The sequence below is a fragment of the Typopeltis vanoorti genome, chromosome 20 (assembly GCF_054136105.1).
Source record: "Typopeltis vanoorti isolate ZY-2024b chromosome 20, IOZ_Tvanoo_1.0, whole genome shotgun sequence".
In the NCBI taxonomy this organism is placed as follows: domain Eukaryota; kingdom Metazoa; phylum Arthropoda; class Arachnida; order Uropygi; family Thelyphonidae; genus Typopeltis; species Typopeltis vanoorti.
The window spans coordinates 51,037,865-51,052,126 of NC_143568.1; the positions used below are offsets into that span (position 1 = coordinate 51,037,865).

The following is a 14,262-nucleotide window of genomic DNA, read 5'->3' on the forward strand; positions in this document are numbered from 1 at the left end:
TCTAATTCTTTTCATATAATGTTTTATAAATTAAAAAAGACTGTATTCTGATTTTGCTTTGAACTCATGAAAACATTAATTTAATGCATTTCGTATTTAAATATTTGTAAAAGTGAAAAAAAAAAAATTAACCTTTGAAATTACATAAAACATTTAATTTTAATTAATTTTTATTTTACAGGATTCAGAAATCTATACTCATCTTTTGAAACAGATTGCTCCTTTGGAAGCAGGTGTTACAGTGGAAGCTCTTTTAGTATGTGTAAAGACTGCATATTTACTGATAATTAATACCTATAATGTATGTTTATTTAAAAAATCTGACTCGACCTCCTGTGTAGGTATTCTATAATCTGAGTTATTTACAGTTTAAACATTCAAAGGGTAAAATGTAACAGCATAACATAGCATCCTTAATGTTTATATGCATTAGGATATGTCAGTACTACCTTCACACAGGTATTTAGTTTCTGCAGCATGCATGCATTTTCCATAAATGCTTCCACAGCAAATTCATATGAACTAGCATCAATAATCCTTTCACTCAGTACTATGCATTGAAATGTGTTGAGCTGCTACCTAACATTCCTTCATAGTTCTGCTCCAAACTCACAGAACAAGTATGACTTCTTCCTCTTTCATTCCTTTTGCTGCTGTATATTCTGGAAAACAGTCTTCCACTCTTATAGCTATTTTTCCAACGAATATGATTCACATATTCAAATCAAACATGAACACACTTTTCCTTTCTCAACTCCCTGGCTATCCAGGCTCTCATGGAATGGGATCAGCATTTGAAAGAAAAAAAAAAAAAGCATGAAGGACTAAGATTATCCTCAGATCCAGATTCTCAATCCTTTAGACTATCCTTAATCTCTACTATATAAGCCATTTATGGGCCCATTGATCATCCCTAATATTTTCAGCTCAGGTCTGCTGTATTTTCTCAGGCTAGTTTTCAGGATGACAGAACTGTATTATCTTTGGGGAGGGGGGATTCTTCCATTTCTATACTTCCTACATTGCTGTGGAGGTGCTCTTAGTTGCTACACTTGTAATTCCAGCAATAGAAGCTCACTGTCTATTGGTAGCCAATCAGAGATAGCTAGCCCAAGACTGATACTAATTATACATGGCATCTGGTGAAATCTGAGTTAATATATATATATATATATATATATATATATATATATATCTGACCCTCCCAGAGCTCACTCAATAATTCTTTGGTTGGACATCAGATTTAGTTCATATCCAATCTAGAATGCAGCGAACTTGTAACGGTTTTTTCAACAGAAAAAACCATAGGATTAACCACCCTCCTATAGCATTAGTTAAGATGAAGTAAAGTTACTTGTTTGTAATAGGCCATTGAGCCCAATATATTAAGGGGAAAGTATATATACGAGGGACATCTAGAAAGTAAGTTCCATGGGCTGTCAGAGAAACAAAAATATACTTACAAAAAAAACTTTATTGGAAATTAAAGTAGACATCTTTCCCTACTTTTCTGCATAATTTTCGCCATTGTTCAGGCACTTATCATAACAGGGCACCAAGAGTTGTATACCTTCAACATAGAAGCTTGCTTCCTGTGACGCAAACCATGGATTGACTGCTTCTTTGACCTCATCATCATCTTGAAACCACTGGCCACCAAGGAAAGATTTCAGATGTTTGAACAGGTGAAAGTCACTTGGCACCAGGTCAGGTCTATATGGGCGATGATGGAATTGTTCCTAGCTGAAGGTGGCGAGTCACCTGGTGGTGGTGAATCACTCATTGCGTGTTCTCCATAAACCTCACTAATTTGCTGATGAATTTCAGCTGCTTTAATGTTCCTTGCATTCAAGAAACGGATAACTGACCTAATTTCACATGCGGCAGGCGATTTGATTTTCTTAGACATTATACACACACACCAAGAAGCGTATGCACTGCGAGAATGTCTGAAAATGGCACAAACACCTTGCTAAGGAATCAACAAACGTAGCATGCATGTGCACCATTGCAATCACAGTGCTGCAGTGAAAATATTTAAAAACGGAACTTTCTGGACGTCCCTCATATATAGGAATGTTATGAAAAATCAGAAACTATAAAGGTTCATACGAAATTTGACCAGAGAGCTTACAGGAATATACTCGCCGGCATTTATGAGTTGCCCTAGCCGGACCTTATAGGCAACATGATCACTTTGCCCAGGCATCTATATATTAGCCTCCTATTGGTCCGTTTTGATAAGATTTCACTGGCCTGACAGCTATTTTGAACTGATTGGTTTTCCTCAGAGACCAGGCAGAAACCTTAAGAGAGGAAAAACTCATTCAGTACTAAGGAACTCGAAGTTTCAGAGGTGCATTTTTCATAAGCGAACTCTAGGTCCCTGCATAAAGTATTTACTAAAATAAAGAGCCAAAAGGCTTCATTTTGGCAATGCAAAATTATACAAATCAAGTGGATATTAAATCCAGCATTATTTCAAAGCCTAATACAGAAACTATGAAGTTTCATACGAAATTTGACAGTGAGCTTATGAGAATATCTGAGGAGAACCAATCAGTTCGAAACAGTTGCCAGGCCAGTGAAACCTTATCAAAATGGACCAATAGGAATCGAATATATGGACGCTTAGGCAAAGCGATCATGTCTCCTATAAGGTCCGGCTAGGGCAACTCATAAATGCCTGCGAGTGTATTCCTGTAAGTTCTCTGGTCAAATTTTATATGAAACTTTATAGTTTCTGTATTCGCCTTTGAAATAATGCTGGATTTAATATTCACCTGATTTATATAATTTTGCATTGCCAAAATGAAGCCTTTTGGCTCTTTATTTTAGTTTTATTAGTTTGTTAATTAAAATTCTGCATAATAGGAATTTAGAATACTTATACCGATATAATTTTTAAGGTCATCTCTACTACCTTTTTTAAAGATGGGGATCACTATTAGTTTTTTCCATTCTGTTGGTAGGTTACTTTTTCCTTGTTATTCCTGCATATTTATGTGATATGTTTCTGATATTTATGATTCATTTTGATTATATTGTTCCATATCTTCAGTTTTTTTTAATTGAATTTTTGGTCTTTCCTAAGCTTTTATTTGCTATTGTATTCAGTATCATTTTTATATAAAACCTTTCTATTTTCTTAATTTTGTTTTATTTTATTTAAATATTGGTTAATTCTTGGTTTTATAATTGGTTCTTCATATAACAAATGTTTTAAATTTTCTTTCTGCTTTTGTTATTTGTAGCTATTTAGGCAGTAATCTTTATTTTAATGAATAAGTGGTCACTACTTATTTCATGTACTCTGTGAACTCGTATATCTGATATCTAACTTTGATGTATTTTCATTTAAGATAAAGTAATGTAATATTGATTTTCATCTTTTTTGCTGCCCAAGTATATTTATGTGTGTCTTTGTGTTTATGGAAAGAATTTATTATTTTAAGGCTATTATAAAACTACAATGTCTATCAATTTTTTTTGCCATTCCTGTTTAGAGTATGCTCTCCGTATATTCTTATATTATTATTAATTTTTGTGTTTCTGATTCTTTCATTTATGTCTCCTGCTAATATTATAAACTCATTTTTATTTATTTTATTATATATATTTCGTAATTGATTATAAAATTCAGTATTGTTCCCTTGTCTTCCTTCTTCTGGGGCATGTAAACCAATTATTGTTAAATAACCTCTATCTATTTTTATTCTGAAGGTCTGAAAATAAATGGAAGATATTAAGTCATTTATGCTTTGCAGATGACATAGTTATCTTTACTTCAACCGTGCATGAATTACAGATTCGTATCCATGAACTCCAAATTGCTAGCAAAACAGCTAGCAATTTGGAGTTCATGGATAAATGCCTAAAGATGAACCTAAAGAAAAACCCAAGTTATGTTCAATAGCTATGTCCAACCAGAAATAATAAAAATCAGTAATGAGGAAATTAAACAAGTAGATCATTACATATACTTAGGACAACAAATAGATCCTCTGTAGCTCAGTCAGGATAGACGAGGCCCTTTGGTCAGAAAGATATGGATTCTATTCCCGTCAGTGATGTGAGGAACCTTTCAACTAAAGATGAGTAGGCCAGTCTCATACGGAGGTAGGTTTTTTTTTCCACCCATAACATCGGATTTTTCGTGCCCCATGAACACACATTGATCTACACTCATAAATACTCAACCCCATGAGGAGGCTCAGCTTGTCCCAATAAGATAGGGGAGAAAAAGGAGGAACCTCCATACAAATAAATAAAAATAAAGGACAACAGATATCAATGGACAAAATATCATGTATGAAATTAAAAGGTGCACGATGCTTGGGGGGGAGAGCATTTAGAAAATTACATTCAGTATTTAAAAGCCAACCATCATGCCTGAAGAGAAAAGATGTTGAGAGTTTATTTTTCACTTGGTTAGACTATAATAAGTTTAGTTTAATCCTTTATCCAAGTGTGAGCAAACAAAGTTTGCACCTGAAAGTATCTTCAGGACTGGGATAAGGTAGTGCAACACCAGGCAACTTGTTGCAAAGGTGGAGAAAGCTCTCTCACTACTCCTATCTCAGTATCTCCCATAATGCAAAGCACATCTCCTTGTGGATATGTGTAATGCTATGCATTGAGGCACACACTTCGATAAAGGATTAAACTAAACTTATTATAGTCTAACCAAGTGAAAAATAAACTCTCAACATCTTTCTCTGAATCCGGAGTAATTTAATAATAAGGTTGCACACCCTTTGGCAACTCCTCTAGGTTAGGATGACCTCTCGTTGCTTCTGCCTTTGTATCTCCACTACTGGGCCTGGTTCCCACTGACGAGACCTCAATAAAGGTTGAAACCGGTATGGGTAATGGCCCTATGCCTGAAGAGAAAAGTTTTTAACCAGTGTATTCTTCCTATATTAACATATGGCTGTGAAACATGGACACTAAATGCAAAGGAAATTCAGAAATTAAGAACAACACAATTTAGTATGGAAAGAAGTATGCTTGATCACAAGACTGGATCACAAAAGGAATATTATTGTTGTTATTATTATAGACAACTCCAAGGAGTCCTTAGACTCATCGAGGGAGGCCCTAAACATTCATGTCGAGAACTATTCAGCATTTGCACAGTATCTATCATACTTTGCTTTGAACTCATTCACAGTAATGGCACCCACAACTGACTCTGGTAGCTTATTCCACTCATTCACCACTCTCTCCAAGTAAAAAACCTAGTGCTAACACCCTTTTTAATTTCCATGGATGCCCCCCCCCTAGTTCTCCCACCACCAGACCTGTTCTGAAAAATTTCCTCTGAATTAATCTTGTAAAAACCCTTCAGTAATTTGAATGTCTCAATCTTCAACATCATCATCAAATTCCTGACATGTACCCTCAAGGGGTGTACAGGACATGATAGTACTACATGAAAACAAGTTTACATCATTACTAACTTCCTATCTACAATTTTCCTCCAAATCAGTCTGCTGTCGTCTAAGGCATTTTGTACTGTATCAATCCACCTATATCTTGGTCTTCCTCTGGGTCGTTTTCCTGCCAACCTGGCAGAGAACACTTGTTTTGCAAATCTTTCTTCGCCTATTCTGTTTAAGCGACCATACCACCTGAGATTAGCTCTGCTAACGCATTCCTGGATGCCAACAATGTCAAGTTCTTTCCTAATATTCTCGTTTTTAATATGATATTGCCATTGATGCCATCTGTTCACGCCTCTAATCTTTCTCAGGAATCTCATATCTGCGGTCTCTAGTCTTTGGTCAAGTGTTTTATTTCTGACCCAGCTCTCAGATGCATAAGTTAAAACTGGTTTGAACACTGTCGTATACAGCTAATTTAGTGTTCCGACTTATTTCTCTCTTATTTCATATGGATTTATTCAATTGACTTCCTACCATACCAGCTTTGTTGATTCTGTTGTCTATTTCCATATTTAATTTACCATCTTTGCTAAAAATCGTGCCTAAGTAGCTGAAATGTTTTCACAGGTTCCCCATTCACAACACAGTTGACATTTTCAACAATTCTACCTATTTTCATTGTCTTTGTCTTTTTAATGCTGACCTTCATACCATATCTATTACAACAGTTATTCAATTTAGTCAGGGAATCTTGCAAACATGTAGCAGATTTATTTAGAAGTATAACATCGTTCGCATAAAGCAAAGAGCTGACATTAACATCTCCAATTCTGATATCATGTTTAATACCACTTTCCTTCATAATGTGATCCATATAGATAATGAATAACAGAGGAGATAACGTACATCCTTGTCTCACACCAGATTTAACATTAAACCATCTTCCTGTACTTCCTTCAATTCTAACTGCTGACTTACAAATCAAATAAAGACTGAGTATTGCTTGATATAATGTGCCATTGACACCATATAACTGTAGTGTATTGAATAGCTTCTCTCTTGGCACCTTGTCATATGCCTTTTCCAGATCGACAAAACTTAAATACAGATCTTTGTTATATTCCCATGCTATCTCAACTATTTGTCGTAAAGTGACAAATAGTTGAGAAAGCATGTCCTGAGTAGAAATCCAACAGGTATTTGCCATTATTATTAGCTTTGCTTTTTTCTCCAAATTTTCCCAAAATATTTTTGTATGTCTGACAATCATTTCCTACTCTGCTATTTAGATCCCCAACAAGGACCAACTTTTCCTTTTTCATTTTGTCAATTGCTTTTTCTAAAGCATCAAAAAATTCCTCCACTTCTAACTTAGTAGAACCTTCTGTGGGACCATAGGCACAAATAAGTCTCATTGTCCAATTCCGCATTCTGATATTAGCGCACATCACATTAAGGTTCTGTAATGTTCACCTCCATTTCATTCACCTCAATTCCTGTATAAGCCTTTGGTTCCGTCATTCCTGCAATATCACCGCCTGAATGATATACTCTTGCAAAGTGTTTGCTTAGTAATTCTACTACTTCAACTGATTCATTTACCTCCTTACCATCACATTCCTTAACTTCATTCTGCTGTATACATTTTTTCTTTTACTTGTGCAGCATATCGAAAGAACTGGGATTCTCTTTAGCTTGCTTTGCTGATTTCCATTCATAATCTGCGTTTGCTTTTCTTACCACACTAGTTACCCTTCTGGCCTATGCTTTGTACTGTTCATGTGCCTGGTCACCTTTCTCCTTAAATTCTCTCCACAATTGTTTCTTTGTTTGCAGCTCAAGCTTAATGGTATTATTCATGCATTTAACTCCCACTTGATTTACTCTCTGGACTCTAAGTTTGCAGTCAGCCATTATCTCCCTCAAATGCTCCTTTACCACTTCTCATGCACTATCTACATCCATTCCTTGCAGTTTTACATGCCATAGCACTGATCCAAGCAAATACTGGTAAGTATGACAAGCTTAGGAGATTTTCAATTAAGACAAGCTGTCTTAATTGAAAATTCCACACATTTTGCCACCTCCGAGGTCAAAACCTTATGATCACTCTCACCATTTGGCAGCAACATGGTCATATTTGTTATTATAGTCAAATTCTCAGATGCAATTACTAGATTGAGCACTCTCGAACCCCTACTGTATTCCATTACATGCCGTCTCAGGTAGTTATCCCTTAGTAACTGCATAAAATCCATTTCCTACATGCTATGTGTCCTCTCCTTCCAATCAACGTTATCATAGTTGAAATCCTCCCATTATAATTACCTGTCCTCCACTCATTGACTCTATTCGCCTGTGCATACTATCTCCATCATCTATTCCATCGCCTGGTCTATAGCAACACCCAACTGTATATTTTGTTCTGCTGGCCTCATTCTTACACCAAATATCCTCAAGTATGCTGTTTTCACTATCCTGCAGTTGAACATCTATTTTTTTTGGCTGCAGTTCATCAGCTACCATCAATAATACTCCCCTCCCCATTCTTTTCTCTCTGTCTTTCCTGAGCACACTATACTCTTGTGGATAAGAAATCAAATATATAAATGGATAAGAAACCAAACCAAAGTCTCTGACATCATAGGAAGAGTGAAACATCTGAAGTGGCAATGGGCTGGGCATATTGCTCAAAGACAAGATCAACGACGGACAAAAGAAGTACTGGATTGGATTCCACAAGAGGAAAAATGACCATGACGGTGAGCTAAATCAAGGTGGATTGATGATATCATCAGATTTGCAGGAGTGATATGGGAAAGGAGAGCCATGGACAGGTTTGGAGTAATCTTTGAAAGGCCTTCATCCAGCAGTTTATCGACAATGGCTGATAATGATGATGATGATATCTTGAGTTGATGAGTTGATTAAGTATGTATAACTTGATATAAAAGAATGAATACTTCTAAATTAAATGAACAAACAAAAAAAAAAAAAATCTAGTCTCTCTGGAGGCACTAGAGAACTTGAAAATTTAGCATAATTTTGACTGTAAGCTTTACATATTACTACTGTATAAATATTGTTTATATGCAGATATATATGATCACATGAGAACAGATATAATGTTCAGTGTATTTCTTAAACACAGGAACCCAATATGTTAGATAGAGCTGAAGTTATGCTTCAACAAGCTGAAAAAATTGGTTGTCGCAGTTTTCTTACTCCTAATGATGTTATTGAAGGTGTATACAAGCTCAATGTTGCCTTTATTGCCAATCTTTTTAATAATCATCCTGCCCTTGACAAACCAGATGAACCCATTGAATTGGAAAACCTGGAAGAAACAAGAGAAGAAAAAAGTAAGCAGAGCTGTTTTTAATGGTTTTAGAAATGTTTGCATAATAAGTATTAAAAAAAATTAATTTTATTATTTTATCTTCATTCTCAGAGTTGAAAGGAAATTTTCTTTTGTCCTAAGAACATACACATGCAGTTTATAATCCTAATTTTAAGCTGTACCTAAAAATTTTTCAGCAAAGCATGCCAAATACATAATCATCATCAAATTACTGACATGTACCCTCAAATGGTGTACAGCAGTGTTTCTTAACCAGGGGTGTGAACTGGAAAATATTCCAGCATATATTGACTAATTAGTTAAATCACATTTGCTTTTTCCATAAGAAGAAAAGAGTTATGCAAACTAAATTATATTTAAGATATATCCATACCGAATTATTCTATTTCACCAAGAACCATTAAATATAAGTTATGCATATTTTTTATTTGTTACATTTTAAGAAATTAAAAACCACTATATTCAAAAAATATCTCTGAATGTACTGCCGCTCACAAACGTTCATGCATGTGCCCAAGCCGAACATACTTGCTGCGCATACACTCGCCGTTGTCATGAGAAACATCATTTCGTTGTGTACAAATGTCAACAAAGTCGATCAAGTGACAAACGAACACTTTTTTGTTTTACTGGCAGTAATCAATAAGTAAAGAACAGTTGATTAAATTTTTTTTCTCAAATTTTGAAAAGTTCACTAAGAACTAAAATTAATTTTTGTTTACACGTTATTTTATAATTTTCTCAAGGAACCATGGCCAAATGTGTAGTTAAATAATATGTAAATATTAATTTATTATTTGTAGTAATGCTTGCCATGTCAAAAAGATGTCATTGGAAAAACGATTGTGTTGCTTATGCAATAGAGAAAGATGGTACTCAAAGACCACAATACATTTTATGTTGCAAAATATTTTCAAACTGCAATCTTAAACCGTCAAAGTTGTTAGAACATTTCAACAATCAGCATGGTGTTAAAGCTGCAGGACATACAATTCACATCTTGAAGTCTGAGAAGACACGATTCGATAGCAGCTGTATCATTACAAAATTTGACTCTGTGGTAGTTCAGAAGCCTTTGCTAGAAGCTTCTTATCAGGTGGCATATCTGTGCATAAAGAAAAAAAAGCCTCGTACAATAGCTGAAGAATTGGTGAAACCATATGCATTGGAAATTGTGAAAATTGTATTAGGTTCTGAAACTGACTGCAAAAGGAATCAATGTTTTTAATCACATTAAAAACCTTTTCTTGGAACATCAAATAACAATGGATGTGATTAACTCAATATGTACTGATGGTACATCTGCAATATTAGGCAATAATTCCTTTTTTTTGCGTATATCAAAAAAGAAGTATCGCAAGTTACAATAACACATTGCATGTTACACTGCCATATACTTGCATCAAAAACTTTGCCAGAGAAGTTTAAAAAAAAAATTTAGTTACAGCAATTAACATAGTGTTAGATCCTAAATGAAGGAATCTTGGAAAGAAATCATTCATTTGGAATCTAACATATAAAACTTGCTGACAAAGAGAAATACCTGCACATCAGCTGTAATTAAAAGTGAAACTTCTTCACTTTATGTTAAATTTGTATTCTTTATTTCATGTACCTTATATTTAAGCTGTTGTGATTAATTTAAGATTTTATTTAAAGTATGTCTTAAAAGAGAGATAATTTGATTTTACATAGCTTAAGCCTCACTTAAGCTATGTAAAATTTACTGTGAATCATCAAAAAGTTGCTAAGTAATTATTCCTGGAAGGCATAAAGCTACACGTGTACATCGTAGCGCTGGTGGCTATAGCTTACTCGGAAAATTATGTTGCTATGTATTCTGTGAATCCAAGCATAACAGCGTCGTAAAAGCGAAGGATGAACCCAAAGAGGTGAAAAGAAAAACAGGGTCGTGTGCAAAAAGGGGGCACTCTATAGAAGAATATAAGGGGTTGAGCCCGTATCGGGAGCTCTCTCTCTCTGGTCGTAACGTTTTCCTGTTTTGGTGGTTCAGAAGTTAGCGGGCAGTTTCACGTAAAGGGGGGGGTGAAGTCTGTGATAAAATGTTGGACTGCGAGTGTTCTTAAAATGAAGTAGGATTCTATGCAAAGCTGAAGGTAAAAATTCCAGTCCTAGCAGAATCAAGCCGTCGCTGAAAAGTCCCATCAAGTTGTTCCTGAAAACCAAAGATTTGAGTCCATTTTTGGCAGAAGGAATGAAGATAGCGTAACCCCTATGTTGGCGTATGGACAGCCAATAGATGAGAAGTATCCAGACATATACATGGTGCAGAACGATGCGGAAAAAGCTCGGTAAGGTGCAATTACTCTAATTTTGTGTGAAAGTTCATTAGAAGAGAGAAGATTGTTTACGAATATGAAATTAAGAACTGTATTCTAAAGAACTCTCTGGACAGTCTCTATTTAGAAAGTTAACCTCCTTTGAGAGTAAGAAGAATTGTTTGGAAGAGATCTTTTGTAATTTTGTATGTAATAGGATTAACTTGATGTGATAAGAATAGTAGAATTTAGTATCTCAGTAACATTAGAATGTTTGTTAGTTTTCTCTTGCGAGTAATACTACTGAAAGGTATTTAGCTTAACTTCATATCATTTTCTGTCTATCCCAATATGCAATTACTGTGTTTAGCATGCTTTATAAGATTTAATTAATTTAGAAAGTGTTAACCTCTTAGTTTGAGTTTTATTTAGTATTGAGCATATTCAAGTGTATGAATTTTGTATTGTGTTTTAGATATTCCAATAAACATGTCATATTTTCCTGAACCTGAGTCATGCCTGATTACGATTCCAACTTACCACTTATAAAAATAGAACCTATTTTGGCAGGAAGGATTTAGAGAGTGAACATAATAATAGATTTAGGTCACGACTGCAATAGTCTGAATCTATACGGCAGTTTAAATAAGATATTGTGTAAGAAAGCTAAGAATCTAGTATTGTCTCCTTGAGTAAGGATCTTTTCTACGATAGGATACTGGCTGCCGCAGCAAAATATAAATTCGCCAGTATCTGAAGAGGAAACAATCCTAGATATAAGAATAAGATTAAAGTAAGAGAAGAAAGAATAAATAACGAAAGGTAAATATATAACAATAAAGCAGACGGTAAGATTTTGATTGAATAAGGTTATAGGTAAGAAAGGATAGATTTAAGTAAACAACAAATTAAACAACAATTAAGTATAGTATCATAGATAAAACATCGCTATAACTATAAAATAACTTTTTAACAATAGTAAATTATATTTAAGGATGGCTGCTTAATCATTGTATCTTTGATGCTTTTTGAGAAGAAATCAGTGCTAACCATAGTGTGCTTCTTTATCACACTGACATAAGATGGCTCTCCAAGGGACATATGCTTAGCAAGGTTTTTGAAATGCGCGAGGAGATTATTTAGTTCAAGACTTAGTAAGAAGAGATGCAGTAATTCAGTTGGCTTATTTAGCAGATATTTTTGCTCACCTAAATGAATTAAATATATATCAGTGCAAGGGTATATGGTAAAGACATCTAGTGCAAAATTATTTGCTTTTATTGAAAAACTGAAAATTTGGATACATTGAGTTGAAAATGGTAATTTTGCAAACTTTCTCTTCCTTAATGAAATTGTTCTGAAAAATGAAAAAAATCACAATTTTATCTGAAATTGCAATACATTTGCAACAATTGATTGATTCTTTTCATGGATATTTTTCCACAGGGGATACTGGCAAAGAGCAGAGGTGAATACTCAATCCATTTCTTTTTGACATTAATTCTATAAATGATGATAATTTAATAAAAGACTATCTTTGTGCACATATTCAAATTGAATTTGAAAAATTGAATTTAGAACAATTCTGGTGTACCCAGAATCATTTCCACAACTGACAAAGGCAGCATTGCAGACACTACTACCATTTGCTACCACCTACTATCTCTGCAAAATGCGATTTTCACCACTTTTGCACATAAAAACAAAAACCTGAAATCGTTTAAATGCAAGTGATGATATGTACATAGCCCTTTCGAAAAAGGAACCTCGCTTTCAAAATATTATTATAAAAAAGCAACAACAAATTAGTCACTAAAAATTGGTATGTTATTTTGATTTTATGTTGACACGTATATATATATATATATATATATATGTATATGTATGTATGTATTTTTCAATAAATTGGTTTTCAATAAATTTTATTTTCTAACAAATAAAAAACACATTTTTCAAGGGAGTGCAAGAATGTAAATTTAAGTTCACTGGGGTGTGGGCCAGTAAAAACTGTTAGGAACCACTGGTGTACAGGATATGATAGTACTACATGAAAAACTTACATCGCCACTATCTTCCTATCTATAATTTTCCTCCAAATCAATCTGTTACTTGTCAAGACTCCAAATTATCAGATCTTTTATTTCTGTCTTCTAAGGCACTTTTACTGTATCAGTCCACCTATATCTTGGTCTTTCTCTGGGTCTTTTTTCTGCCGACCTGACAGAGAACAGTTGTTTTGCTAATCTTTCCTCTCCCATTCTGTTTAAGTGACCACACCACCTAAGAGTAGCTCTACTAACACATTCCTGGATGCTAATAATGTTAGGTTCTTTCCTAATATCCTTATTTTTAATATGATATTGCCATTGATGTCATCTGTTCATGTCACTAAGCTTTCTCAGGACTCTCCTATCTGTGGTCTCTAGTCTTTGATCAGGTGTTTTATTTCTATCCCAGCTCTCAGATCCATAAGTTAAAATTGGCTTGAACACTGTCTTGTATATAGCTAATTTAGCGTGACCAATATTTTATTCCATATAAATTTATTTAGTTGATTTCCTACCATACCAACATTGTCGATTCTGTTGTCTATTTCCATATTTATAATATTTATAATACATTTAGTTTAATCCTTTATCCAAGTGTGTCCCGGTGTTGATAAATCCTTTATCAACACCGGGCCTGAAAGTATCTTCAGGACTGGGGTAAAGTGGTACAACACTGGGCAACTCCTTGCAAAGGTGGAGCAAGCTACCAACACTCCTATCTTAGTATCTCTCATAATGCAAAACACATCTCCTTGCGGATATGTATATGTATAATGTTATGCATTAAGGGAAGGTCTCTTCAGTGAGAGCCAGGCCCAAGTGGAGATGGAGATACTACGCAGAAGCATTAGTAAGGTCATCTCCTCCTATAAGAGCTGCCAAACGGTGTGCCACCTTTTTATTAAATTACTCTGGATTTAGAGAAAGATGTTAAAAGTTTATTTTTCACTTGGTTAGACTATAATAAATTTAGTTTAATCCTTTATCCAAGTGTGTGCAAACAAAGTTTGCACCTGAAAGTATCTTCAGGACTGGGGTAAAGTGGTGCAACACCGGGCAACTCCTTGCAAAGGTGGAACAAGCTACCAACACTCCTATCTCAGTTTCATTTATTTATTTTAATTTTATTTTATTTTCACTAGAGGTTAGGGCAGTAGACTAACCATTGATCTCCCATAATGCAAAAC

General features: G+C 34.5%; 1 protein-coding gene across 1 annotated transcript in view; it reads left to right on the forward strand.

Annotated features, from left to right (window-relative positions):
* Fim (plastin-2 fimbrin) overlaps positions 1–14,262 on the forward strand; it is a 324,337-nt gene that overhangs the window by 201,618 nt on the left and 108,457 nt on the right. The window contains exons 7-8 of the mRNA XM_090409824.1: positions 182–256; positions 8,539–8,749. Coding sequence (XP_090265950.1) covers positions 182–256; positions 8,539–8,749 — 286 coding nt within the window. The remainder of the gene's footprint in view (positions 1–181; positions 257–8,538; positions 8,750–14,262) is intronic.